The 16,465-nt window shown below is 41.5% G+C and overlaps 4 protein-coding genes across 5 annotated transcripts; 3 read left to right on the top strand and 1 right to left on the bottom strand.

The window, feature by feature from the left end:
* Positions 1-233: 233 nt before the first annotated feature.
* LOC117985062 (zinc finger protein 593 homolog) lies at positions 234-790 on the top strand. The gene is made up of 2 exons (XM_034971753.2): positions 234-369; positions 453-790. Exons 1-2 carry the CDS (start codon positions 258-260, stop codon positions 788-790), a joined length of 450 nt encoding a protein of 149 aa, XP_034827644.1. The 5' UTR covers positions 234-257.
* On the top strand, positions 780-2,187 carry Slimp (Seryl-tRNA synthetase-like insect mitochondrial protein). Its single transcript, XM_034971733.2, has one exon. It carries the CDS (start codon positions 780-782, stop codon positions 2,139-2,141), a length of 1,362 nt encoding a protein of 453 aa, XP_034827624.2. The 3' UTR covers positions 2,142-2,187.
* Tango2 (transport and golgi organization 2) lies at positions 2,153-5,272 on the bottom strand. Of its 2 annotated transcripts, XM_069500941.1 has the most exons (7): positions 5,245-5,272; positions 5,012-5,214; positions 4,749-4,862; positions 3,962-4,082; positions 3,327-3,548; positions 2,857-2,955; positions 2,153-2,413 (listed from the first exon to the last, which is right to left on the bottom strand). In XM_069500941.1, the coding sequence occupies exons 2-7, from the start codon at positions 5,151-5,153 to the stop codon at positions 2,287-2,289; spliced, it is 825 nt and encodes a 274-aa protein (XP_069357042.1). In that variant the 5' UTR covers positions 5,154-5,214; positions 5,245-5,272; the 3' UTR covers positions 2,153-2,286. The 2 variants fall into 2 exon arrangements, with proteins under 2 accessions (XP_069357042.1, XP_034827635.1); XM_034971744.2 differs by lacking the exon at positions 5,245-5,272 and having other exon boundaries at positions 5,012-5,233.
* Positions 5,273-5,386: 114 nt separating this feature from the next.
* Positions 5,387-15,348, top strand: LOC117985263 (zinc finger protein 729-like). Its single transcript, XM_069500629.1, has 25 exons — positions 5,387-5,612; positions 5,736-6,006; positions 6,314-6,476; positions 6,725-6,801; positions 7,148-7,278; positions 8,078-8,220; positions 8,582-9,687; positions 10,483-10,646; positions 11,262-11,371; positions 11,905-12,147; positions 12,183-12,290; positions 12,322-12,564; positions 12,600-12,842; positions 12,878-13,120; positions 13,156-13,234; positions 13,290-13,402; positions 13,434-13,676; positions 13,712-13,790; positions 13,846-13,958; positions 13,990-14,070; positions 14,129-14,371; positions 14,407-14,649; positions 14,685-14,792; positions 14,824-15,066; positions 15,102-15,348. The coding sequence occupies exons 1-25, from the start codon at positions 5,580-5,582 to the stop codon at positions 15,346-15,348; spliced, it is 5,070 nt and encodes a 1,689-aa protein (XP_069356730.1). The 5' UTR covers positions 5,387-5,579.
* The last annotated feature ends 1,117 nt before the right edge of the window (positions 15,349-16,465 follow it).

The following is a 16,465-nucleotide window of genomic DNA, read 5'->3' on the forward strand; positions in this document are numbered from 1 at the left end:
TGACGTCATCAAACAAAACTTCAAAAAAATGTAAAATTTGACAAATATGCTTGAACGATTACCTACGGCCGGAGTGTCTTATATACCAACATTAGGATTATACCAATGTACTCTGTGGTGTCTTATATCTCTATGTGCTCTATGGTCGCTCTATGTTATCACCGGACCATAGATTATCTACTATACACCGGACTGTCACTTTTGATTCTGTCTTGTTTTCCTTTCTGAATTCTAACCTTTTTCTTTTGAAACATATTATGCCATACAAGCGTAAAAAATACCATGAAGGTGATACTCATCTGAAAAAGCGGTGGCGCGTGCGTAACAGGAAGAAAGATCTTGACGAAATTGATGTGGATCTGAAAGAGGGTAAGTTAAGCCTGGTTTTCTGAACTGATAGGACATGGTATTGCTTTTTTAGGTTATGTGTATAAAAATGCTTTTTTTTTTAGAAAATGCCGAGAAGTTACTAAATCAGGACGTTAATTTGGATGTTGCGGGTGCTGCACAACACTACTGCCTCCACTGCGCCCGCTATTTTATTGATGATAGAGCACTGACAGAACATTTCAGAACTAAAGTTCATAAAAGGAGGTTAAAGGCTTTAGAGTTGGAACCTTATAGTATCGAGGAGTCGGAGCGAGCTGCGGGCCTTGGTAACTTTAAGCTCCCCACTAAGCGAAAAATTGTCACTCAGAATAATGATAAGCAAGATATCACTGACAGAGATGATGAGGTTTTAGAAGGTAACACAAATAAGAAAAAGAAAACAGAAGAAAATGATGCATAAAACTTCTTATATTTTAACCAGCAAATCATGTCTCTCTATGGTACTGAAACGATCTTCAGCTCTGTTCATAAATGGGCCAAAAGCCACAGATAATTTTGTGTATGTAACACCACATATAGATTTTCCAGAGCGAATACAACAGAAAGAAGTTTTAAAGAGTGAACTATGTAAAAGACAGTCAAAGATTAATCTTGATAAACTTGAGAACTTATGGTTTGTGTATGAAGAACTCAAAATTAGAAAAACAGAATTAGACAAGAAAAAAGTAGAAGTCTCTATGGAATTAGGAAAGTTATTAAAAGAAGGAAAAACAGGTGATAGTGTTGAAAAGCTAAAAATACAAGTAGCCTTACTAAAAGAAAATATAAAAAAACTCAAGGTACCTTTATGGTCAGCTGAGGAAATGGCTATACTGGAATCATTAAAACTACCCAACACTCTACATCCTCTAACTCCTGTTCGAGGCAGAAATATTCTTTTTGAATACAGTTCAAAGCCTTTCAATAATAAGAATCACTTAAAAATAGACAAAGATTGTAACTTAATACATTTTACTACAAATGAGAACTATTACTTGCTAGGTGATGCAGCTGTATTTGAACTGGGAGCAAAGTTTCACTGTAGTAAAATGTTAAAACAGAAAAACTTTATACAATTTTCAAATCCAGACTTTGCTAAAAGCCTGGTAGTTGAAGGGTGCGGCACAGATCATACTGACCCTGATTCAACATTTATATTACATCATAATGAAGACACTGAAGGGGATTCGGATAGCAGATTACATTTAACAGGAGCTGGTTCCTTGTACTCATTTTTTGCTTATCACACTAAAAATGTTTTATATAATAAAGTATTGCCACTTAAATATTTCACAATAGGAAGGCAGTATGTTCCTTCTCCTATAGAAGAAGACAGTCTACTTCATGCGAGTCAAAGTTCTGTTGTTGAAATGTTCATAGCTACAAAGAGTAGTATCGAACTTGATGAAATGTTTGATAAAGTCATTAACATAACTAAAGAGTTGTACACTCAACTTGATTACCACTTTCGATTAAGTTTGGTTCCAGCTGATGAGTTAAACATGTGGGAATCGTTACGGCTGGCTATAGAAATGTATTCAAGCTCACACAAAGGTTATGTGGAAGTTGGGAATATCTCCTTGAGCGGAGACTTCATTAGCAAAAGACTTATGTTCACATACACTGAAGAAAAGCAAACTAAATTTCCACACATTTTGTCAGGTACAATTTTAAATGTACCCAAGTTTTTAGCTTGTGTTTTGGAACAAAACAATGACTTTGTAGTTCCAGAACTGTTTAGAGTGGAGCATTGGAGTATGAAACCTAACTAAATGTAATAAAATTTATTTAACAATAATAAATCTTTAATTTATAACAGTTGTAATATATAAATAATTTTATAATGCTTATAAAGTTAAACGTTAGGATGTCTATTGCAGTGACTAATACACAATTATCTAAGTTTAAAGACTAGAATTATAATAAGTCCATTTGAAATTCACTCCTTTCCCAATATGGATTTTCATCATCAATAGGTGATCTCATACTAATTTCAATCAAATCTATATGCCCTGACTTGCTTAGAAGCATAATGGTATGTGCCCTGCAAAATAAAGAAAAAACAATTTTATTTATTTATTAATTTATAGACTACTACTTGGCTGCAATCAGACCTGGTGGTAAGTGATCATGCTGCCTAAAATGGAGCACACTTGCCTAGTAGATGCCTATTCACTCTTGACTTGAAGGTACCCATATTATATTTGCAGGGGAAAACTGATGCTGGAAGGGTGTTGCGTGTTTCAAATCTTGACAGTTCGGATTAGAAATGAGGAGGCAAATAGCTTTGTATGTATCTGTGGACTACATACAGGTGCAGACTTTGCTGATGCCTTGCAGTACAATAGTAGAAAGGTGAAGGAGGAACCAGGTTGAAAAGTTCTTCAGCACACTAGAAATATGTCGATAGACAGGCAACATCGCGCCGATGTTGCCTGTAAAATATTCATAACTTTTCTATATTATAGTAATAATTTATTTTAATACCTTGTTCCATATTTTCCTTTTGGGATGTGTACAAAAATTGAACTTAGTTCTTTATAAAGATTTGGTTGTCTACTCTCCAACTGGTCATCTGGTAAATGTCTGAAAGATTATACTTAAAATAAGTACTCAATTTAGCTCAACGTAAAAACAGTAAATTATGTTTATGAGAAATTAAAATATTCTTTTGCAATAGAAATGAGAGATTTTATTTTATTTATATCTAGGTGATGCCAGCTACTTCATCCATGTGGATTTAAGTTTCTAAAATCTCGCAGGAACTGTTTTATTTTCTGGGATAAAATGCAACCTATGTTAATTTAGGAAATAAGCTATCTTCATTCCCAGCAAAAAAAAATTCAATCATTGTGGTGTACCAACACCACAATGATTGAAAACATCCAAACTTTCACAATAATATTAGTAAAGAAAAAACTACCAACACTATACACTTTAAATAATACTGTACATACCTTTCTTTGTTTTTCAGTAGACAAATAAGTTCATCAATAAGTTGTGATTTATCCTTTGTTTTGTTTAGTCTACTGCAAATATCTTTGAGATATTTCTTGCCAGCTTCAACTTTCTTCAAGGGTCTATCGGGAAGAGAATTACTAAAACCTAAGTATGTGTCAGTCCATTCGTTAATTTCATCAGTTGCATTACTGTATGTTTTGATTTTGGCTGTTAAATTCCTGAAACAAGGTTTTTAATATTTTCAGGGATCCATACCTCCAGAGAAAAAAGACAGACACAACAAAGTGATAAGGATCACTGTTGTCTGTCTGTCAAGACCCATCAAGGAAATCAAAATCTATTGAGAACTTCCCGTTGACCTAGTTCTTCTGGAATAGAATATAATTTGTTTAGTCTACTTATTAAATAAAGTTGTATTTAGTTGGTCCCTTAAAACTCCTGACTGATTGAGGAGAAATGTTCAGCAACACATACAATATTATGTACTATGAAACTAAAAACTTTCATTTTCAAACCTAGGGTAGGTAGTAAGTAGTTTTGTGATGCATGCTCAGTTCACATACAAATACATAGTAGAGAACACTAATTTTATTTTATAAAAATGTTATTTTTGCAATAATTTCACTCTTACCCAATCTCAACCGACATAAATACAAATTCATTACATTGCATAGAATAATCGTGTATAAATTCAACATAGTCTGTCATAGCCATTTCACTTCTTACATAATCTGATACAATTCTACCTCTGCCTGAAAATAAGACAAAATCAGTGCATGATTTACTACACTAAGTTAAAGTGATGATGCAGAATTATCTGGCGATAGTAGAACCAGTTGGTAGTATAGTATTAGTCGTCCTATTTTAACTTGTTGGGAAAATTAGGAAAACTTGTCTGGATATATTGTGAATAAAGCCTGGCAGTCCAGCACGGATACACAGCCAGTATTCTTGGCACCATTCCACACGGGCATGATTCATGTAGTTAGATAAGGCTAGCTTTAAGTTTTATTGTAATATTTTCAATAAAAAAACTAAAAAGTTGGGATACCTCAAAGAAAGTAGTAGATACTTACTTACTAAATAGTATTTAGTACTAGTACCTTGTGCTATTTAGTAAATAACACTTGGATCAGTGCAGCATGGAATATATGCTTTTTTTCATCATCATGTCAAAATCTTTTTGATGAAAATGTTTTTTTGGATCGCTATGGTTCTACCATACCGACATGCTGTATGCTAACAAGGGGCAAGGAACATACTACTATATTATAGGACTGGAAGTTTATCAAGTCTTATATAGTAGTATGTTAATTTTAACTGTAACTTTAAAATTGCACTAAATTTGAGATTTACACACACTAGCACACCATACTTATAGAATATCTAGATTCTAGATAACATGAAATTTTTCTTACTTTTAGCATTTTCTTTTTTCACTCCTGGCAAATTTAGCAGCAATCCTAGCTTTTTACTAATTGGCGCTACAGCCAGCCATGTTCCTCCTTCACAACCTGGTTCTAAATCTTTGCCTGTAGAAAAAATCAGGTGATGTTAAATTAGCACAGAAAATATGCAGTAAGTCTGGTTTTGAGTAAGACTAAGTTTACATTAAAAAGTATTGCGGGTTGAGATTTAAATTGTAACAAAGTCCAAAACAAAATGGGAAAACAAAATATACCTCCGTAAACAGTAGAATCGTCGATCCAAGGCGACATACATTGCGCGAGCCGATTGAAGTGTTCGTCTCTGTTTGAAATTAGAATTAAGCTATATTCACTTTCAGCATCGTTGACTCCGTTATAAATAAATACAATGCACATAATAATGTCGAGGCTAAAATTAGTAAATAATAGTAAAAAAAATCAAAACATAAATATACCAGTATATATAATGTACTCTGTGAATATGCAGCACGACTGCAGTTGCCATCACAGACCAATAACATGGTTGCCATTCAATTTTTTTTAAACTGGTTTTACGGCTCTTGGTTCTAGCCCTATTATCTATGATTTTTATCACAGAGATTTTTACTTTATCGTGTTTTTATCAAAGAGCACCAAACCAAACATTAAGTATAATTTTTATTTGGTAGTGATTTGGTGCATAGATTAATATGTATGATTTGGTGGCTCTTGGTTTTACAATTTTTTTGTGTACATGATTTTTCAAAACATGATTGATACTTTTATGTAATTACGTGCTATTTCATTTCAAATTACGTTAATCACCCTTCAATTGGTGCTGCAATGGAGCAAAATATGTCTTTTTTTAGTTTGCCCGTAAGTATTACTACTTCATAGTTACTAACTTATCAACGTACACTAATCTTTTATTAACGTACACTAATCTTTTCATGTTTTTGATCAATATAATAATCGAATGCTAATCAATGTATTTTACAGTTTGTTGATTCTGAGTCGTCGGATTTGGTGTTCAATAGAAAGGTGCTAGAGTGTGATTATGAATTCCAAAATGAGTTGCCCTCCCACAATGGGTTATTGGGCTCGGACGATGTTCTTGCGCAGTTCTTGACTGCCGATGGCCCTTTGGAGGAGCCCGACTTAAATGGACCGACAACATTGCACTGTGAGATATGCCAAAAGCGTTTTGATAATGCCAAGAAGTATTATGGACATCTACGAGTACATTCTAAAGATAACCTTTGGATATGTGGTAATATATTTTATTTCTCATACCTAAAACTTGCTTAACTGAAAAATCCGATTGATTTTGCTAACTTAATTTTTTTTATTTCTTTAAAGAATATTAGCCAAGTTACTGACTAATACTGCCTTTCCCCTCCAATTAAGCGTAAAGCTTGTGCTAGTAGGTACGACAATAGTGCAACGGGTGGGATTTGAACCGGCGACCTTTCGGTTTTCAGTCCGCTCCTTTAGCCGTTGAGCTATCGAGGCTCATAAGGTCAACAAAAAAAAAGATTATACACAATCTGGGTTACTCTACATGCATGTTATTTCAGATAAATGTCCTGACCAGAAGTTTTCCAACAAACAGCAGCTGATGAAGCACTGCCTCACGCACAAGCCCCTGGCGCGCATGTGGAAGTGTCTGCAGTGCTCCATGGCCTTTGAAGCCCTGTGGAGACTGCAGCAACACGTATTCGCTAAACACCTGGATTATAGGTCAAAAATAACTACTTACTGCAGTATTGCATTGCTTTTAAATAGGGTAATACTGGGGCCGATTCTCTTGTACACAATCTCTAAACTAAACTAAATTACCGGGTCTAAATCTAGTGCTATCCTTTTCTGCAAGCAACATTATGAAAGGGATAGCAATAGATTTAGACATCTCAGTTTAGTTTAGAGTTTGTGTACAACAGAATTAGCCACATTGTATGATATTAAATCATTATACTAAATTTCCACAGACCAAACAAGTGTGACCTGTGTGATAAATCTTTTCATAAACTATCAGATTTGAAGAAGCATGAAGATATTCATAATGGTGAGTTCTTTATCTTATGTTATGTATTTATCTTATCATCAAGAGGTTCCCTTGAATAAAAAATATATAAATAAATTTCTTGAATACAACCCGGGTATCTTTAAAACAAGAGTGAATAGTCATCTAGGTAAACGCGTCCCATCTTAGGCCACATCATCACTTTCCATCAGGTGTGATTGTGGTCAAGCGTTTGCCTATAATGAATTAAAAAAATACAAACAAATGTCAATTTTAGTTTACTAATTCTAACTACTATTTAAATATTAATTTTATCTTGATGCTTAATGAGTTAAAGGATTTTGTCTCCAATTTATAAATTTAAAAAATAAAAATGTGTTTATTACAGATATAAGAAGGCACAAGTGCACATTGTGTGACCGAAAGTTCACGGACAAATCCAACCTCAAAAAGCATATGCTGCTGCATTCCAAAATAAAACCCTTTGCCTGCATCGGCTGTCAAGCCAGATTTACTCAGGTTTGTTTCTGTTTGTGATTTTAATCAATACTTCAATCTCAACACATCGCCGGTCCACTACTGAGAATGGGTCTCCTCTCAGAATGAGAAGGACTTGTGCCAAGCCCACCATGTTGGCCAAGTACTGTCTGGCACGCTTCATACTTAAAAAAAAAAAAAGAATATTAGTCATGCTAATCAGGATTAATATTCCACTTTCCCTCCAACTAAGTGTAAAGCTAGTGCTAGGAGTAGGTACGACAAGGGTGGGGTTTGAACTGCCGATTTTCGGAATTCAGTCCACTCCTCAACCGTTGAGCTATTGAGGCTGAGCTTTATAAATACTATGGAGAACTCTCAGGCATGCAGGTTTCCTCACGATGCTTTCCTTCACTGTTAAAACGAGTGATATTTAGTTATTTAAAACCATAAGAAGTATGTGCCTGGGATCAAACCATGGGTTCGCCGCATAGAAGTGTTAACCAATAGGCGGTCACTGCTTCTGTAATGACTATATGTTGGTTATTTTGTTACAAAATTATTTTAAATACATATTAAAAATTGCAGTGTCGCTACTAGAGTCACTACTGGCATTAAACAGTCGCTTCAGTACTGAGTGAACATACATATCACAAATTTCGTCACTGGCAGTATGCGAAACCGTGGCTGAGCGGTCAAGGCATTGGGCGCGAACCCAGAAGATGCAGCTTCGATTCCTGCCGGTTACGTAATTTTTGATATGTATGTAAAATTATTTAGTAATTTCCTTGAAGTATAGTGTAGGTAAAACCATAAAATTTATAAAAATATCTTGTTACAGATAGCCTCCCTCAAACGCCACCAACTGAAATGTAATTCTTATATTAGTCAAAATAATAATCAAGACACTACTAGAAAAAACTATTGCCGAGTTTGTGGCATATCATTTCAATACAAGAGTGCTTTGCTCGAGCACTATGTACGGTAAATATAATTAAATCTTAGTTTTTTATTAAGTAACAGGGACATGTTTTTAAATAAAATACGTAAGTGTAATGTTTAGTTAATAATATGCACTTTGTACAATGTACATACATTTCAATTGCAATAGGCAATAGGTATACAATAAGTTATCAGTTGTGTTTATGCTTGTATGAATCACATCTGGAAACTTTGCTAACTCCTAAAGTTCCATGTTTTATAGTCATACATTTTCTTTTACCAATTTTAATTTCTATGTTTTCGCTAAAAGTGAAAATACTAGTAATAGGTACTGGTAGGTTTTTTTTGAAGGTGAGTTAAATAAATGTTTTAAATTTATTTGAGAAACTATGTAAATTTTTAGACAACACACCATAAATACTGATGGAAGCAAAGAGGATAAACCAATTGAAAGTAATACTGACATAAACAGGACTGAAGACAACATAGTAGATGACATTCTATCAGCAGAGGATGATTATATGACCATGTCCACACAACAAGACATGCTGCACACATACAACCAAACAAACACACACACAAGCATGCCCGACACTAACAACTACGATAGTCTCATGCAAATAGAATTCCTTAAAGAAATGAATCAATTACACATACTGGACGATGAACTACTTTATAATGATTTAGACTTCGACAGTCTCCAAAACAGTCATATATTTAACAACCCAAATGAAACTGATTATGGCAACGAAAGAAATAATGAAATCATGTTCGACTTTCATGACGTCGGTAGAAGTGTGGATCAGGATATCATGAATGCATTATATAATGTCAAAGCAGAACATTTACCAGACGAACTATTAAATGTAAATGAGCAACAGATGAATACACCTGAACCAAATGATGATAGACTCCAAACTCCCACAGTATCCGTCAATGAATGCTCAACTATATTCGAAAGCGATGTAGATTTAGAAGAAAGCACCAACTTAGCTGCAAATTTAAACCAATTAATAGGAGAGAACAGTGTTCAGTATATCTCCACGGAAGACGATGATATGTTTATAATTAGTTTGAAGAGTGAAATAGATGCAGAAAAGTTGACAGATATGCTAAACATCAAGGTACAAGCTGCAGATAATGCAGAGATACCAGATTCTGAAGATAACATTGAACTTAATGATAGAAGTAAGAAAATTCTGGACAATATTCAACCTTTCATATTGAGAATACAACCTCAAACATGTTATATGAAACCTACACCATCTGAAACTGAGAAGAATTTCTGTGACATGATTAAAAGTGATTTTAATGTTGAAGCAGACGTTGAAAATGGAAAGTATAAGATAGACAATATAAAAATCGAAAAAGATGATATTATTAAACACAAAAACAAAATTGAAATTCAAAAAGACAAGACTAAAGTAAAAAAACAAAAGAATGTCACATTTCTTTGTAATGTATGTAATAAAGTATTTCATAGAAAAGAAAACTACAAATCACATATAGGTAAGTATTATTTTCCGTATTTATTTCATAAGATAAATTTGGAACGTATATCAAAGAAAACAAAGCTGAGTCCAAGTTGTAATCCAAATAATTTGCACCTAGGTTCCACTCCACTTAGTCTCTCTTGATAGTCTCGCCGTGCCACCAAATTAGATACTATTCTTATAGACCAATCTCCGTAAGGACATACTATCGGCGACGATAGTAGGTCGGACTCGTTACGATTCCGTCGCCCGTGAAGATGGCGCCAGGTGTGTTGCGCAGCGTCATTCTCACGAGCGAATGTCACTATCATTGCGGTGAGCGTAAACTGCGTTGTCTCGTCTTCCATTGCGTGCTCGTCGCATGTATGTAGTCTACAGATGTCTCGAGGCGAAAATAACCAGTCGCACTTGCAAGTCGCATCTATATTCTATATATTGACAGAATATACGTCTCATCGCAATTCCTCGATGCATTACATTCGTTCGTGGAAATTTCATTAGCTGGGTCTACACCGGACGGCGATATCACGATCCTGTGGATCGTGAATCGTCAATCCACGATCCAAGATCGTGGAGCATGGGACGTGGATCGCACTCCACTGATCCAGACACTTGCAATCCTGTCGCGCCGCTCCAACGCGCTTCAGCCGATCCATGTCGGATCAGTCAGCCCGGATCGGCCTCGGCAAGGTTTGCGCACTCCAACACATGCGTTTGGACGTGCGCGATACGTCAACACTGCCCGCGCAACCGCGAGCGCGATGAATCGTCGGCTATAGACACAGCTATTAAGCATCTATCACACCCCCAGCGACCCACTCCGCGTCGCTGCGGCGCCACAGCTGCGGCGTGTGCGGCGCGCGCTTCAGCTACCGCTCCACGCTCAACAAGCACCGCGCCGCGCGCCACGAGCCGCGCGTGCGGCGCGCCCACGCATGCGCGCTGTGTCCGCGCACCTTCCCCGCCAACTGGATGGTGAGCGTGCATCTTTAAGCCGGCCGCATGTTATTAGCGTCTATTCCATTCTGTCAAACTATAATAATGATATAATAAATACATTGTTTATTTATCAAAAACAGCTATCATTATAAATACATATGATAATCACAACTGGCGTGCCAAGGAGGCAGGGCGCTAAATCCATACTTCCATACTAGTAGATAATCTATGTTCCATACTAATATTATAAATACGAAAGTGTGTCTGCTTGCTTTTCACAGCCCAACAGTTTAACTAATTTTGATGAAACTTGGTACAGAATTAGCTTACATCCCGAAAAAGGACATAGGTTACTTTTATCCCGGAATATTAGAGTTCTTACGCGATTTTCAACTTAATTTCACGGAAGTCGCGGGATTAAATTCGCGGGAGTGTAACGATCTCAATCACGTCTGTTTGGTCGACGCTCGCTCACTATTACCATAAATTCAGCCAATTACAACTGATTGATGAACTTTTTCCGCTGAACATTCAAGCACTTAAATTACTTGTAATTTCAAAATCTTTTCCATTTCTAAAGTTCAAGAAATCCTTCAAATTAGAATTGGATTCTTCACGTCATCCAGATACTAAATTCTTTTATGTTATCAGCTGAAAACCCACAAGGAGCGTGATCACGATCGGTTGAAGCCCTACGTCTGCGATGAGAAGGATTGCAGTAGAACATTCTATAAGCATTGTGATCTAGTCATACATAAAAGGTAAGAAATAGTCTATTTAAACCATTTGGCTATTTTATTTTTATTCAGATACAAGAAGGCAAGTGACGATGCAGTCCAAGATAGAAGCAGGCTAACCTGGAAGGGGTATGGCAGTTATTTAATAAACTCGTGTCCCTTTGGTTTCTACATTTGGTTCTTCTGATCGAAGCTCGGGTGTTACTTCTGTGTCTGATGTTGTATTTCTACTACCTTGCTGATCTAGTATCGTGCGATTTTTATCTGTTTATGTACGGCCCGGTTTCGGTGTGGCTCCGGCCTTATGTACGGGAAGATTTATAACTATATAACGTAATTCTATGGCTAAGCGTATGGCTATCCCTAACACATATCTAAAAAGCTAGCTAGGATAGCCAGTTCTTGATCTTGTAACATTCTAAAGATTGTATAATATGCTTATTCCAACAAGCACGCAAATTGTTCAATATCAAATCCATGTATGTGTGTAACTAGATGATTGAAAAATAAACGTTTTAGTTATTTATTTAAAAAAATATTTAATTGGTCGTGTACAGGACGCACACGGGCGAGAAGCCGTACTCGTGCGACATCTGCAGCAAGTCGTTCCCGCACGTGTCGCACCTCAAGCGCCACGAGCGCTCCGTCGACTGCACCACCCGTGAGTTATCCGTTACTGTAATTGGTCGTGTACAGGACGCACACGGGCGAAAAGCCGTACTCGTGCGACATCTGCAGCAAGTGGTTTCCGCACGTGACGCACCTCAAGCGCCACGAGCGCTCCGTCGACTGCACCACCCGTGAGTTATCCGTTACTGTAATTGGTCGTGTACAGGACGCACACGGGCGAGAAGCCGTACTCGTGCGACATCTGCAGCAAGTCGTTCCCGCACGTGTCGCACCTCAAGCGCCACGAGCGCTCCGTCGACTGCACCACCCGTGAGTTATCCGTTACTGTAATTGGTCGTGTACAGGACGCACACGGGCGAGAAGCCGTACTCGTGCGACATCTGCAGCAAGTCGTTCCCGCACGTGTCGCACCTCAAGCGCCACGAGCGCTCCGTCGACTGCACCACCCGTGAGTTATCCGTTACTGTAATTGGTCGTGTACAGGACGCACACGGGCGAGAAGCCGTACTCGTGCGACATCTGCAGCAAGTCGTTCCCGCACGTGTCGCACCTCAAGCGCCACGAGCGCTCCGTCGACTGCACCACCCGTGAGTTATCCGTTACTGTAATTGGTCGTGTACAGGACGCACACGGGCGAGAAGCCGTACTCGTGCGACATCTGCAGCAAGTCGTTCCCGCACGTGTCGCACCTCAAGCGCCACGAGCGCTCCGTCGACTGCACCACCCGTGAGTTATCCGTTACTGTAATTGGTCGTGTACAGGACGCACACGGGCGAGAAGCCGTACTCGTGCGACATCTGCAGCAAGTCGTTCCCGCACGTGTCGCACCTCAAGCGCCACGAGCGCTCCGTCGACTGCACCACCCGTGAGTTATCCGTTACTGTAATTGGTCGTGTACAGGACGCACACGGGCGAGAAGCCGTACTCGTGCGACATCTGCAGCAAGTCGTTCCCGCACGTGTCGCACCTCAAGCGCCACGAGCGCTCCGTCGACTGCACCACCCGTGAGTTATCCGTTACTGTAATTGGTCGTGTACAGGACGCACACGGGCGAGAAGCCGTACTCGTGCGACATCTGCAGCAAGTCGTTCCCGCACGTGTCGCACCTCAAGCGCCACGAGCGCTCCGTCGACTGCACCACCCGTGAGTTATCCGTTACTGTAATTGGTCGTGTACAGGACGCACACGGGCGAGAAGCCGTACTCGTGCGACATCTGCAGCAAGTCGTTCCCGCACGTGTCGCACCTCAAGCGCCACGAGCGCTCCGTCGACTGCACCACCCGTGAGTTATCCGTTACTGTAATTGGTCGTGTACAGGACGCACACGGGCGAGAAGCCGTACTCGTGCGACATCTGCAGCAAGTCGTTCCCGCACGTGTCGCACCTCAAGCGCCACGAGCGCTCCGTCGACTGCACCACCCGTGAGTTATCCGTTACTGTAATTGGTCGTGTACAGGACGCACACGGGCGAGAAGCCGTACTCGTGCGACATCTGCAGCAAGTCGTTCCCGCACGTGTCGCACCTCAAGCGCCACGAGCGCTCCGTCGACTGCACCACCCGTGAGTTATCCGTTACTGTAATTGGTCGTGTACAGGACGCACACGGGCGAGAAGCCGTACTCGTGCGACATCTGCAGCAAGTCGTTCCCGCACGTGTCGCACCTCAAGCGCCACGAGCGCTCCGTCGACTGCACCACCCGTGAGTTATCCGTTACTGTAATTGGTCGTGTACAGGACGCACACGGGCGAGAAGCCGTACTCGTGCGACATCTGCAGCAAGTCGTTCCCGCACGTGTCGCACCTCAAGCGCCACGAGCGCTCCGTCGACTGCACCACCCGTGAGTTATCCGTTACTGTAATTGGTCGTGTACAGGACGCACACGGGCGAGAAGCCGTACTCGTGCGACATCTGCAGCAAGTGGTTCCCGCACGTGTCGCACCTCAAGCGCCACGAGCGCTCCGTCGACTGCACCACCCGTGAGTTATCCGTTACTGTAATTGGTCGTGTACAGGACGCACACGGGCGAGAAGCCGTACTCGTGCGACATCTGCAGCAAGTCGTTCCCGCACGTGTCGCACCTCAAGCGCCACGAGCGCTCCGTCGACTGCACCACCCGTGAGTTATCCGTTACTGTAATTGGTCGTGTACAGGACGCACACGGGCGAGAAGCCGTACTCGTGCGACATCTGCAGCAAGTCGTTCCCGCACGTGTCGCACCTCAAGCGCCACGAGCGCTCCGTCGACTGCACCACCCGTGAGTTATCCGTTACTGTAATTGGTCGTGTACAGGACGCACACGGGCGAGAAGCCGTACTCGTGCGACATCTGCAGCAAGTCGTTCCCGCACGTGTCGCACCTCAAGCGCCACGAGCGCTCCGTCGACTGCACCACCCGTGAGTTATCCGTTACTGTAATTGGTCGTGTACAGGACGCACACGGGCGAGAAGCCGTACTCGTGCGACATCTGCAGCAAGTCGTTCCCGCACGTGTCGCACCTCAAGCGCCACGAGCGCTCCGTCGACTGCACCACCCGTGAGTTATCCGTTACTGTAATTGGTCGTGTACAGGACGCACACGGGCGAGGAGCCGTACTCGTGCGACATCTGCAGCAAGTGGTTTCCGCACGTGACGCACCTCAAGCGCCACGAGCGCTCCGTCGACTGCACCACCCGTGAGTTATCCGTTACTGTAATTGGTCGTGTACAGGACGCACACGGGCGAGAAGCCGTACTCGTGCGACATCTGCAGCAAGTCGTTCCCGCACGTGTCGCACCTCAAGCGCCACGAGCGCTCCGTCGACTGCACCACCCGTGAGTTATCCGTTACTGTAATTGGTCGTGTACAGGACGCACACGGGCGAGAAGCCGTACTCGTGCGACATCTGCAGCAAGTCGTTCCCGCACGTGTCGCACCTCAAGCGCCACGAGCGCTCCGTCGACTGCACCACCCGTGAGTTATCCGTTACTGTAATTGGTCGTGTACAGGACGCACACGGGCGAGAAGCCGTACTCGTGCGACATCTGCAGCAAGTGGTTCCCGCACGTGACGCACCTCAAGCGCCACGAGCGCTCCGTCGACTGCACCACCCGTGAGTTATCCGTTACTGTAATTGGTCGTGTACAGGACGCACACGGGCGAGAAGCCGTACTCGTGCGACATCTGCAGCAAGTCGTTCCCGCACGTGTCGCACCTCAAGCGCCACGAGCGCTCCGTCGACTGCACCACCCGTGAGTTATCCGTTACTGTAATTGGTCGTGTACAGGACGCACACGGGCGAGAAGCCGTACTCGTGCGACATCTGCAGCAAGTCGTTCCCGCACGTGTCGCACCTCAAGCGCCACGAGCGCTCCGTCGACTGCACCACCCGTGAGTTATCCGTTACTGTAATTGGTCGTGTACAGGACGCACACGGGCGAGAAGCCGTACTCGTGCGACATCTGCAGCAAGTCGTTCCCGCACGTGTCGCACCTCAAGCGCCACGAGCGCTCCGTCGACTGCACCACCCGTGAGTTATCCGTTACTGTAATTGGTCGTGTACAGGACGCACACGGGCGAGGAGCCGTACTCGTGCGACATCTGCAGCAAGTCTGTCTGGGGGACCGCATAAACGTTTAAATGAACAGCAACTCTTGCCACGACGCGACGCAATAAAGTGCAATTCAGCACGCACGGGGTTAGTTGTTGTGGATAATCACTGTGACTGCTTTCTTATGCTTCTCAACACTGGGCAAGCCTAAAATAACATATTATTTACTAGATTGGTCGGTGGCGGTTTTCATTGTCTCCTTACTATAGGTGTACCGCTTGACTGAGCCGGCTTGTGAGGTAAGGTCCGGGAAGCTGACAGCGACGCTGAATTCCTTGATTTTTACGTCAACTGTCACCCTCTCGCAACCCGTGCTCTACCTCACGAACCGTGTCAGTGAAACGATATAATATATAGTCCGTACAAATGACTTCTCACGCGCCATTTTAACTCTATGGGTCAACTGTCATGTCAAAAGTACCATTCTCCTTTAAAATAAGGACTATTATCGCACTTTTGACATCACATTTGACACATAAAGTTAAAATGGCGCATGAAAAGTCATTTCTTACGCACCTGTGTATCTATTAAAAAACAAAAGAATTGTATTTTGTCACGTATTATTCCACCTCCAACTAAGCGTGTAATTTTATGTAAGTTGTTTTTTGTTGCAGGATCCAAAAAAAAACCGGTCAAGTGCAAGTCGGGCTCGTCCACGAAGGGCTCCCTACCATCGTCCACGAAGGGTTCCCTACCATCGTACACGAAGGGTTCCCTACCATCGCACAAGATATACCTAACTCTTCAGTAGAACATTGGAAGTTAATGACAGTCATTTTAATGTTTTTGTGATGTAACCACAAGCTTACAGACTATATAAGAGTTTACAAGACTCTTTACAAGAACTCTTACAAGAAGTTTATAGGACAGCTACTACCACCTACCTGTCAAATTTCATGAT

The sequence above is a fragment of the Maniola hyperantus genome, chromosome 9, assembly GCF_902806685.2.
Source record: "Maniola hyperantus chromosome 9, iAphHyp1.2, whole genome shotgun sequence".
Taxonomy (NCBI): domain Eukaryota; kingdom Metazoa; phylum Arthropoda; class Insecta; order Lepidoptera; family Nymphalidae; genus Maniola; species Maniola hyperantus.